General features: G+C 41.6%; 1 protein-coding gene across 4 annotated transcripts in view; it reads left to right on the forward strand.

Annotated features, from left to right (window-relative positions):
* The window catches only part of dntt (deoxynucleotidyltransferase, terminal), a 140561-nt gene that overhangs the window by 57833 nt on the left and 69989 nt on the right, over window positions 1-12739 (forward strand). For all 4 annotated transcript variants that reach the window (XM_034681132.1, XM_034681131.1, XM_034681130.1 and 1 more), the window contains one exon: window positions 2423-2597. In XM_034681132.1, coding sequence (XP_034537023.1) covers window positions 2423-2597 — 175 coding nt within the window. The remainder of the gene's footprint in view (window positions 1-2422; window positions 2598-12739) is intronic.

Here is a 12739-nt window from a genome sequence, read left to right on the forward strand (position 1 = left end):
AAGCCCATTGACTTTATCCTGTCCTTGTGTCTGGGCTCAGTCCCACTGATTCTGGGAAGAACAAGCTGGTGCTGCTCATTTGCATGTCAATCTGCTGTTTTACATTCTGTGCAGCTATGCATAAAATGAAGATCCAAATTCAGGGCCTGGATTATATCTCAGTAAACACGGCATGAGCAGGAAGCGTTTTGTGATTTCTGAGGGAAATAAACCCAAGAGCCAAACCTTCATCACAGTGCTTTGACTTATGTTTAGTGCATCTCAATATAAGCTTTTGCAGATAATAGCTGTGTCCTTAGATACCTCAAATGTGTCTGCTGGAAAGGTTTTCTGTGCTGGGAAGGATTTTTATTTTAAACATGGACCCTTGGTGGCTGGACTGGTATGCCAAGAAGATTTGTTTCGCCCGTGATTTGGCCAATTAGGCCTCAGCCTGAGCTCTGCCGGGACATCTCTTGAGGAGTCTTTCCACTGGTTTGCCCACGCCAGGAGAGAGTAAGAGGAGGAGCGAGCTGAGGGTAATTAGGCACGGCTGGGCGCCCTGATTGGGTATGGTAGTTAGACTTCGTGGCAGGAAGCAGAGGGGAGGAAAAGTCTGTTGAAGGAGTCTCGGTGGAGTAGTAGGAGGCACTGGTTGAATGAGTTCAGCTCTCAAACAGTGGAGGGAGGCGCTGAGGGTCTACGCTGATTGTTGTTCACCCAGTGTTGATCCCCAAACAGCTTGAGGATGACCATGGTGCTGGGATCTGAGCTGCATTTCTAAAGATTCACTCCAGACTAAATGCCTATGAGACGAAGACAAGGAAGTTATATTTGTTCAATCAAGCAGTGAAGGAAATCTTTCAGTCAAACAAATCGATGTATCCTGGAAGCTACAGAAATCCATAAACATTGTGGCAAAGCTTTAGTGTGCCTTGCATTAAGATACATTTAATGAATGGGCAGTGACTTAGTTTCACATGAACTCTCTGTTAATTAAACTGTTTTGCTTGGCTGAGATTTTTCTGCATTTGTATTCTTTTTTGCACTACTCTCACTGGTGTCAGAGAAGATTGCTTTCATCAGTCAATCAGAACTTGGCACATAATTTATCAAAACAAATGGCAGTTTGAGGCTGTGTTTCAAGGCAACCATCCATCAAATCTAATCGAAAAACACCACAAACAAAGTCTTGATGACAATCAACACTGAAACGTTACTGGTTTCTTTGTCATAATGAATAGTTTTATTGGTATAGCAGTTTGTAGGTGGCTCAGGACTTCAGAATATGACCCAGCAGGTAACCTTCACTGTCATTTACCTTTGCTTTGATTCCATCTAATTCAGGTAAATGTAACCCAGGTATCATTGTATTATTTCATATTATTATAAATTGTTATACATATATTTTTTCTAACGCTGCAGTTTCGAAGATATTGAGATTACGAGTCTTCCAATGAGAGGCACAGCTGACTTGATTGACAGGCGGGAACACTGTAGCTGTTGGCTAGGAGGCTCAAAGCCCGCCTCTTTACGTCACAATCGCTTGACAGCAGCATTATGGCTGCCGCCGCCGATTGGCCACAAAACAGCGCTTCAGAAACAGATGGGTGACGTCACGGATACAACGTCCATATTTCATACAGTCTATGGATGAAACTGATCATTTTAGAGGAGGAAACCTTGAATATAGTGATTATAGTTTAGAGTGAAAAGTGTGATAATGTTAACTTGAACATCTAATCACGTGGCCGATTTGTCAAGCATCTATTTCAGAGGCTACACATTGTGGGGATTTATACTATATTTGCGATGGTGAAATAAGAAATCCTATGTCAATTTGAATAAACTTTCTGACGTTTAAGATGCAATATGTGACTTTAAAGATACTTGATCATAAATATATAAATATAAATATTGACTAGTACTGATAATTACATGAGTCTTTTTGGCCATGTCTTCCTTAAATAGCCATGGTTTACATATTCCACAAGTGAAATGTGCTTGTGAGTTATTGATGGTGAGCTTCCTTTAAGTAACTTCAAGAACCTTGTAAAACACTACAACTCCTTCATTTTGTCAAGGTGGTAGGATAAACAACAGCCAGCATTCACATTCCTAACTTGCCCTCACCATGTTTTTTTCTTGCACAAGTTTGACATTTCAGGGACTTTTTTTTAACCCTGTGTCATGCTGAACAATCGATTGACAATATCTCCATCATCAAACAGCTTTGTAATAACATTTTGTTTAGTATTAAATTGTGGGTCTAAACATTTTCATTGATTATCTTTGTGATTTCCCACAGCCATTCAAACTGTTAGATGGCAAAAAATGCTTATTTGAGTTTGGCACTGACTAGTTCTCTCACCTCCTCTTGAGCTCTCTCATTATGGACTAATGTTGTGAACTGAACAGCTCTTTTTTTCTTCTCATTCTACAGTGATGTGGTCACTCATGTGGTGTCAGAGGACATTCACACATCATCCCTTTGGGCCTGGCTGAAGGAGTGTGACCTGAAAAATCTATCCAACATGCATGTGCTGGACATCAGTTGGTTCACAGACAGCATGAGAGAGGGGAGACCTGTGGCTGTGGAGACCAGACATCTCATTCAGGTTAGTTGGACATAAACAGGACAGGAAGCTGTTTAATCCAGGGCGATGCCACAAATTGCATGTACATTCAGTGTACTGTAATTCTCTGCTGGGTCTGCTTTCTTTTTTCTTCTGGCCATATTTGGCAAACTTAGATTTTTAAAAGTGATCCTAGAACAGAATTATTAAGTACATTGACCATAATTGATCACCTCAACCTTTCGTGAGCTTTGAAGCCAAGAGACCGCCTCCTCAGTCACTGACATGATGTGCTGGTGCAGCCAAGGCATGTGCAGAAGCGAACTGGCTGGTTGAGCCGCAGGGCTGACATCACATCCTCTCTGCTAACCACAGGGTTCCCACGCGTCCTGGAAAACCTGGAAAACCTGGAAATCAGTTGACCAGTTTTCCAGTACTGGAAAACACCTGGAAAATGGGAGAAAAAGTAAAATGTCCTGGAAAATCACATAAAGTCCTGGAAAATGATCCCAACATGGCTACGTTTGACCTGACCCTATAAACAAAACACATTCCCGTTCATTGAAAGTTGAGTGCACGCTGTGCTGGAAAAGACAGCGACACTGCGCAACTTTTTTCACATCTTTTCTCCTTCACTTCATAATCATGCATTCACAGAAAACGGGGGTATATTGTTTATGATTTATGGTACATTTGGCTCAATTACCGTACTCTAGCTCAGTTGTTCTCAAAGTGGGGTCCTGGGACCCCTGGGGGTCTGCGAACCATAGCGTGGGGGTCCGTGAAATAATTTGAATACATTTCTAATAAATTATAAAATTGTGCTGTGCCATTACAAAACAGCATATACACCATTGTTATGGTACCATTTGGTTGCTGAAGGGATATGTGAGTCTTGCTACTGTTAATTTTCTGAAAGCGTTTAAGATCAATTACTTGAAAAGTATAAATGCTGTCATGTTGAGTCCACAAGGAATGAAATAAGCCTCTGTTTTAAAGTATACAAGTGGTATTTACTTGATTCAAATTGAAGTTTTATCTGTTTATCACTATGGTACAGGTCTGAAGTATTTACACTGATACGTTTTACAATACAAATAGTTCCAAGGCAACTAAGAGTGCAAATGGTAGTAAGCATGTGCTTTAGTGATGGGAAGTTCGGCTCTATTCAGAGAGCCGGCTCTTTCGACTCTCAAACGGCTCTTAATTTAGGATCTTTTGTAGCCGTATATTTTTTACCTTAATTTTGCAAAAAATAATAGTTTGTGTTGAAAACCCTTTACGTACGGTGTTTTATGAGAAGCCTTATAATGCCCAATTGTGTGCATTTCTTCTGTTACAAAATAATTCTCACCCTGATCCTAGGGTCAGGATTAGGGTTAGGGTTAGGGCTAGGGTTATGATTAGGGTTAGGATTAGGGTTAGGATTAGGGTTAGGGTAAGGATTAGGGTTAGGATTAGGGTTAGGGTTAAGGTTAGGGTTAGGGTTAGGGTTAGGTTAGGATTAGGGTTAGGATTAGGGTTAGGGTTAGGATTAGGGTTAGGGTTAGGATTAGGGTTAGGGTTACGGTTAGGGTTAGGGTTAGGGTTAGGTTTGTGATTAGGGTTAGGGTTAGGGTTTTGATTAGGGTTAGGGTTATGGTTAGGGTTAGGATTAGGGTTAGGGTTAGGATTAGGGTTAGGATAAGGGTTAGGGTTATGATTAGAGTTAGGATTAGGGTTAGGGTTAGGATTGTGATTAGGGTTAGGGTTAGGGTTAGGATTGTGATTAGGGTTAGGGTTAGGATTAGGGTTAGGATTAGGGTTAGGATAGGGTTAGGGTTAGGGTTGTGATAAGGGTTAGGGTTAGGATTAGGGTTATGATTATGGTTAGGGTTAGGATTAGGGTCAGGATTAGGGTTAGGGTTAGGATTGTGATTAGGGTTAGGGTTTTGATTAGGGTTAGGATTAGGGTTAGGGTTAGGGTTAGGATTAGGGTTAGGATTGTGATTAGGGTTAGGATTAGGGTTAGGGTTAGGATTAGGGTTAGGATTAGGGTTAGGGTTAGGATTAGGGTTATGATTAGGGTTAGGGTTAGGATTAGGGTTAGGATTAGGGTTAGGGTTAGGGTTAGGATTAGGGTTAGGATTGTGATTAGGGTTAGGATTAGGGTTAGGGTTAGGATTAGGGTTAGGATTAGGGTTAGGGTTAGGATTAGGGTTATGATTAGGGTTAGGGTTAGGATTAGGGTTAGGGTTAGGATTAGGGTTAGGATTAGGGTTAGGCTTTGGGTTAGGATTAGGGTTAGGTTTAGGGTTAGGGTTAGGATTAGGGTAAGGCTTTGGGTTAGGGTTAGGGTTATGATTAGGGTTAGGGTTATGATTAGGGTTAGGATTAGGGTTAGGATTAGGGTTATGATTAGGGTTAGGATTATGATTAGGGTTAGGGTTAGGATTAGGGTTATGATTATGGTTAGGATTAGGGTTAGGATTAGGGTTAGGGTTAGGGTTAGGATTAGGGTTTTGATTAGGGTTATGGTTAGGGTTATGGTTAGGGTTAGGATTAGGGTTAGGGTTAGGATTAGGGTTAGGATAAGGGTTAGGGTTATGATTAGAGTTAGGATTAGGGTTAGGGTTAGGATTGTGATTAGGGTTAGGGTTAGGATTGTGATTAGGGTTAGGGTTAGGATTAGGGTTAGGATTAGGGTTAGGGTTAGGATAGGGTTAGGGTTAGGGTTGTGATAAGGGTTAGGGTTAGGATTAGGGTTATGATTATGGTTAGGGTTAGGGTTAGGATTGTGATTAGGGTTAGGGTTAGGATTGTGATTAGGGTTAGGGTTTTGATTAGGGTTAGGATTAGGGTTAGGGTTAGGGTTAGGATTGTGATTAGGGTTAGGGTTAGGATTGTGATTAGGGTTAGGGTTTTGATTAGGGTTAGGATTAGGGTTAGGGTTAGGGTTAGGATTGCGATTAGGGTTAGGGTTTTGATTAGGGTTAGGGTTATGATTAGGGTTAGGATTAGGGTCAGGGTTAGGATTAGGGTTAGGGTTAGGGTTAGGATTAGGGTTAGGGTTAGGATTAGGGTTAGGGTTAGGATAAGGGTTAGGATTAGGGTTAGGATTAGGGTTAGGGTTAGGATTAGGGTTAGGGTTAGGATTAGGGTTAGGGTTAGGGTTATGGTTAGGGTTAGGATTAGGGTTAGGATTAGGGTTAGGATAAGGGTTAGGGTTATGATTAGAGTTAGGATTAGGGTTAGGGTTAGGATTGTGATTAGGGTTAGGGTTAGGGTTAGGATTGTGATTAGGGTTAGGGTTAGGATTAGGGTTAGGATTAGGGTTAGGGTTAGGATAGGGTTAGGGTTAGGGTTGTGATAAGGGTTAGGGTTAGGATTAGGGTTATGATTATGGTTAGGGTTAGGGTTAGGATTGTGATTAGGGTTAGGGTTAGGATTGTGATTAGGGTTAGGGTTTTGATTAGGGTTAGGATTAGGATTAGGGTTAGGGTTAGGATTGTGATTAGGGTTAGGGTTAGGATTGTGATTAGGGTTAGGGTTTTGATTAGGGTTAGGATTAGGGTTAGGGTTAGGATTAGGGTTAGGATTGTGATTAGGGTTAGGGTTAGGGTTTTGATTAGGGTTAGGGTTATGATTAGGGTTAGGATTAGGGTCAGGGTTAGGATTAGGGTTAGGGTTAGGATTAGGGTTAGGATTAGGGTTAGGGTTAGGATAAGGGTTAGGATTAGGGTTAGGGTTAGGGTTAGGGTTAGGATTAGGGTTAGGGTTAGGGTTAGGATTAGGGTTAGGGTTAGGATTAGGGTTAGGGTTAGGATAAGGGTTAGGATTAGGGTTAGGGTTATGGTTAGGGTTAGGATTAGGGTTATGGTTAGGGTTAGGATTAGGGTTAGGATTAGGGTTAGGATAAGGGTTAGGGTTATGATTAGAGTTAGGATTAGGGTTAGGGTTAGGATTGTGATTAGGGTTAGGGTTAGGGTTAGGATTGTGATTAGGGTTAGGGTTAGGATTAGGGTTAGGATTAGGGTTAGGGTTAGGATAGGGTTAGGGTTAGGGTTGTGATAAGGGTTAGGGTTAGGATTAGGGTTATGATTATGGTTAGGGTTAGGGTTAGGATTGTGATTAGGGTTAGGGTTAGGATTGTGATTAGGGTTAGGGTTTTGATTAGGGTTAGGATTAGGATTAGGGTTAGGGTTAGGATTGTGATTAGGGTTAGGGTTAGGATTGTGATTAGGGTTAGGGTTTTGATTAGGGTTAGGGTTAGGATTAGGGTTAGGGTTATGATTAGGGTTAGGATTAGGGTCAGGGTTAGGATTAGGGTTAGGGTTAGGATTAGGGTTAGGGTTAGGATTAGGGTTAGGGTTAGGATAAGGGTTAGGATTAGGGTTAGGGTTAGGATTAGGGTTAGGATTAGGGTTAGGGTTAGGGTTAGGGTTAGGGTTAGGGTTAGGTTTAGAACCAGATGTAAACTTAAGCATACAGAACTAGAACCAAACTCATGCAAACAGAACCAGAATCAAACTCAACTAGAACCAAACCAGAATCAAACTCAACCAGAACCAAACCAGAACCAAACCAGAACCAAACCAGAACCCTAATAGAACTGAACCAGAACCGACCCAGAACCGAACCAGATCCGAACCAGAATCGAACCAGAACCGTTCCAGAACCGAACCAGACCCGAACCAGAACTGAACCAGAACCGAACCAGAACCGAACCCAACCAGAACCGAATCAGAACCGAACCAGAACCGTACCAGAACCGAACCAGACCCGAACCAGAACCGAACCAGAACCGAACCAGAACCGAATCGGAACCGAACCAGAATTGAAGCAGAAGTGAACCAGAACCGAATCAGAACCGAACCAGACCCGAACCAGAACCGAACCAGAACCGAAGCAGAACCGAAGCAGAACCGAACCGAATCGCAACCGAACCAAACCAGAATTGAAGCAGAACTGAACCAGAACTGAATCAGAACCGAATCAGAACCGAATCAGAACCGAACCAGAACCGTACAAGAACCGAACCAGACGTGAACCAGAATCGAACCAGAACCGAACAAGAACCAGAACCTTACCAGAACAGAACCAGAACAGAACCAGAACCAAACTCAAGCAAACAGAACCAGAACCAACTCAGGTAAACCGAACCAGAACCAAACTCAAGCAAACAGAACCAGAACCAAACTCAAGCAAACATTATTAATGTCCTCAGGTTGGTATTGAGAAAAATCAGATGAGCCAGCTTGGATGGGCTGATCCGATTTCTCCTCTCAGTGAGTATTTGCCCGGTCTTTAAGAAGACTCTCTCTGAAGGAACAGATGAAGCCAGGATACACAGCCTCCCCTCCATCACCTGTATCCTATATCCTCACATGTGATTGGCCATATGGCCGCCATGCTGACCAATCAAAACAAAGTTCTGCTGTGAGCAGAGCTGGGGCTGAGCACTGAGAGAGCTAAGGAGGGAAAGGAAAAAACTGGGAGCCGGCTCTCTCTCTTGATGCGAGCCGGCTCTTCTGATTCACTATAAAGCATCGACTCTCAGAGCCGCAGCTTTTGATCATGACACATCACTACTGTGATTAATCTGTGTTACAATTATGAGGGGGCCATGGACAATTTTCTCACCTGTAAGGGGTCCCTGGCTATTCTATTATCAATTTGCCATAATTTTTAAGTATGTAAGAGATGATTTCATTGATAGCCATAGACTACATGTCTTTCAATGTAGACTTCCACTGAGAGGAACATATTAGACTATTTAGGAACTAAATTAGGAACTAAATTTAGACGGTCATACCAGCTTGATCATCAATGAAAATGTCCTGGAAATGTCCTGGAAAATGATCTCTGGAAAAGAGTGGGAACCCTGTAACCAAAACAAGCATTACACTGACAGATACAATGTGGAAACCCCACAGTCCACAGCAGAACAGATTACAGTGTTGATCTGAAGCAGAAACTCATGGCTATGGAAAGTTCAATGACTCTTGTGTTAGTGTGTGTTATGTTTTTTCCTGCTGTACTTCTTCCCCTCTGCTAGTCTGGTAGGGAACACTGCAGGAGTTTAAATTTGTCAATAGAAAGATGAGAGTATGTTTATGCTTATTGGGGCAATGCAAACTTGCCAGTACAACCGATAGCTGGAGTCAAGTGAAAGACAGAGGTTTTCACAATCTACCACATAATCCGACCTCCTCACTCACTTTCCTCCAAGCAAGCTCCATTTTATTCGCATCACTTGCGTCACCCAACTTGAACTCGCATGTAATCGCATCTTTACATTGACATTTAATTAACTCATGAGGGATTTTGTTTAGGTTTACACAGTCCAACTACTCAATCATTCATCATTATATTTTTTACATCACTCACTTTTTAATCTACAATGACCAAATGTTTCTGTAGGTAAATAAATGAACTATGTTTCACCTCTCCCAACAGATAAGGAGGTATTAAACCAATGGACATAAGTATTAATGTCTTATGTGATTGAAATGTCTTTAACACTAAACTTAATGTGGACTGATGATAATGTGGAGGTTATGAGGCTTTGTGCTATTGTATTCAATATAACCGATTTAAGGACACACATCCAAGTGTCACTGGAAATCTCTTGCTGAGCTTAACCAAACAACCTGACTCACTGAAAAGATTCTGAATTACCATCTTATTGGAGAAAGCATTTCATCTTGCTTGGTAGTGAGCTTCTTTCCTCGTCTACCGTCAAATCTATAGTGTCACCTGTTGACAGGGAGCTCTTATGAAGAGGACACATCATACTTCCCACTGCCTCTGCTCATATTTCCACACTTCACCTCGCTGATAGCAACAGAAACAGCCCCCATATTACGTGGGAGTGTCAAATGAACCCATCAGCTGGACGCCAGGGCTCAGAGCGACTGACTACACACACACAGACACAGTCATGCACACATTTCCCCTTGTGGATGGCACTTTGAGAGTTTGGCAGCATGTGGATCCAAAATAAAGAAATATGGTGTTCCTCCCACAGTGGAGATGGAAAAACACTCATCTCCTGAAGCTCCAACGATGTTTCCTTCCAACAGCCTGTGACGGCATGAACAGTCACGCTGACTTTGTGCCTTCATGTCCCAAAAAATGCTTTGTCTTCTTCTAGTATTGTTTCCACATGGCCATGTGAGTGTGGCGCAGGGGTGGTGTGCATCTAGTTGGCTGCATCATTAGTAGACGAGGCTAATGATGCCATGCTGACATTTATTGACCCATCTCCCCAGGTAACCACAGGCCCACTTTTCTTCCTGTTTTTGTGCTGCCATTCCTCTCAGAAGCGAATGAGGTAACACGCGGTGGCATTTATGTGTGCGCCGCTTTCACTAGATTGTTTTTATGAGTCATAAATCCATTTAAAGAGCTACCATGTAGGGATAAAATATTCCCCAAATAGGATACTTCTTGGGCACTTTTGCCTGCAGCTCCTCTTGATAGTCTTGAAATGCAATGTGTACCATCATAAATATTCTACATTGAGCCGGGAGGAATCTGAAGCATTAAAACCATTGAGTTGTAGTGTTTGTGTTTATAATGTACTATCGTTTCGTGGCTTGCAGAGAGGCTGTTTAGGATGTTTAAGTGGGAAGGTATAAGGATAGATTGCATGAGAGGACTGGAATGTCGTTTGCATCTGGCTGGTGAACATGTATCCGCCCTTACTCTTCTGTCAGGGGACAGGTGGGTCAGGTGTCTAAGGGTAATGTTGGTGTGCAGGCGTGTGGGTGCAGAGGCAAGAAGCCGCCTTAACAGGTGGAAGAAGGATGACATTTGACTTGTGCAGCAGCCCAAGAGGATTTCATTATCTCATCTGAGTGCACATCTCCACCTGTGTGACAGACATTAACATGGAGGCAGGAAAAGGGCTGGCATGTCAACAGAAAATCCCAGCAGTGGGTGAAAACCTGCTTCCCTTGCTGTAACTGTTCATTCCAGCAGATGGCACTTGGAGAACAGAACCCGCAGTGGGTGGACTCCTCAGGGCTGGGACACATAGCAACAGAAACAACCAGGGTAAACATTTTTAAAATTATATAAAAGATTAAGCTGAAACCCTCCTGTGCTGAAAAGTGAAACATGCAGAAAAGCACTAAAAACTGCAGTTCCTCAAGTGTCCACTTGGGGGCTATAAAACCCTGATACCGTCCACATTCGTGACTATTTTAACAACGGAAGTAAACATGATTACAGAGTGGTAAAAAAAAACGTTTTTGTCTCAATACCTTATTTCTTTTTTCAAAATGTCTAGTGGTCAGATTCTAAATCAAAACATTCCCTTGCCCACCCCTCTCAATGTTATAAATTTAAAAGGGGACAGTGGCCTCTGAGGACAAGAAGCTTCTGTGTTGCATGATAAGTATGGTCCTCCATTTGTCCATTTTTTACCATCAAAAACATCCAGTACAAACTCTTTTGTGAACTTTTGTTCCAACCACTGCATTTTCCGTGGCCAAAAACTAACCTGTATCTTACTAGTTTGTTCATTCTGAGCTACTGTAGAAACATGGCAGTGGAAGATGGGGGCCTCCATGAAGGGGACCCGCTCCCTATGTAGATATACGTCTCACTCTAAGTTCATAAAAACAAAACAACTTTGATATTCAGGTGATCTTTTTTTTTTTTAACATTCTTACGAATATTATATTAAATTTTGACTAAGTCTGTTCTGCTTAATTCCACTAAATACGAAACACTGCAGCTTCAAAATGCTGTAAAGCAGTTTCACATTTTATGTGAACACTTTTTGAAAGTCTTAAGTCGACGCGGTTTTTCATTATTATCGGCAAAAGTTTTTCTACCAGGAGCGGAATTGCCCAAATGGGTCTCCTTCTGTTCCTCCTCCTCCTCCTAAAAAAACAAGGTTATTAAAAATATTTTCAAATTAATAAATAAACAGATAAATAAAAATATAGATAAAGCTGTTTGAGCTTACATAAGTGTCTCTTCTATATCCATCAACTGGGCATTGAAGTAAGGCAGGCATGCTAGCTGAGCTGCCACTAACAGTAACTCGTGTTTGTATCTAGGAACTTAGTTTATTTACGTTGATATATTTCAATGATTATTGTCCAACTTGTTTTTTTGTGAGCAGAATTTTCTGCAGAAGATTTCTCTTACCTAAAAAAACTGTGTGAAGTAAAGTTGACTCTCTTTGTGGTGACAAAGGTTAACAGGTAAAAAAGGGCTGCTGGCTGAGCAGCTGCTAACGTTCCTAAAATTGACATCAATGTTACATTGTCATTTAGCAGACACTTTTATCCAAAGCAATGTACATACGAAAACAAGAACAACACAAGCAAAGATCTAGACAAGAGGAAACAAGATCAGTACGAGTAACAAAGGGATTCAATTCCATTTGGATGCAGGTAGTGTAAAGGCAATGCACATAAGTAAATAAGGTTTTTTTTGTTTGTTTTTTGTAAAATAAGGAACATCTACAATGAAGCAACCAAACCATTTAAGACCTCTCATTATCTTCATCAACAATTAACTTGTCATCACCACAATAATTAACAAAGTGCCAAGTGGTAATTATTGTGGTGATGAGTTGTATCAAGATACAACTTCTTATCAATAACTTCCTCATCTTTGAGTCTTTTTACCAGCAGTTCTGGTAGTGCTTACATAGCAGAAGAAAGTTGGTGTGCATTCCAGCCTGTGCTTCACGTGTAAGGTGGAAACCTGTGTGGTAGGTTATTAGATCATTAAATTGAGTAAAAATGTCCTGAGTTTGTCATCATGGTGAAAAGTGTATTCCCTATGAAATGGCGTTACCTCCCTGCTCTACATCAGCTTAGTTACATGTGAGCCGTTCAGTAAAGGTGGAGAGGACACAGGAGAGAAAGACATGAGGGGATACGCTGCCTATGAGATCAGTCTGAGAGCTTCCAGAGAGTTATAGGCCTGTAATGTAACTGAGCCCAACTGGGGAAAAACAAACCTCTGCACGCTGAAGCACAGACATTTGTCTCCATGGACTCGCAATCCCATATTGGATTAAACAAACTGCAGCTGAGGTGGAAAAATGACTGAGAAGCCCCCGTCGCATTCAGAGGGAGCACAGTGAGGGAGTTTTTAAGACACTTTTACTTTTGATTGGCAGAAAAATTGTACCATGAAATATATTCTAAGTTTTTTTTGACTGACAAAAGGACAGA

The sequence above is a fragment of the Notolabrus celidotus genome, chromosome 4 (assembly GCF_009762535.1).
Source record: "Notolabrus celidotus isolate fNotCel1 chromosome 4, fNotCel1.pri, whole genome shotgun sequence".
In the NCBI taxonomy this organism is placed as follows: Eukaryota; Metazoa; Chordata; class Actinopteri; order Labriformes; family Labridae; genus Notolabrus; species Notolabrus celidotus.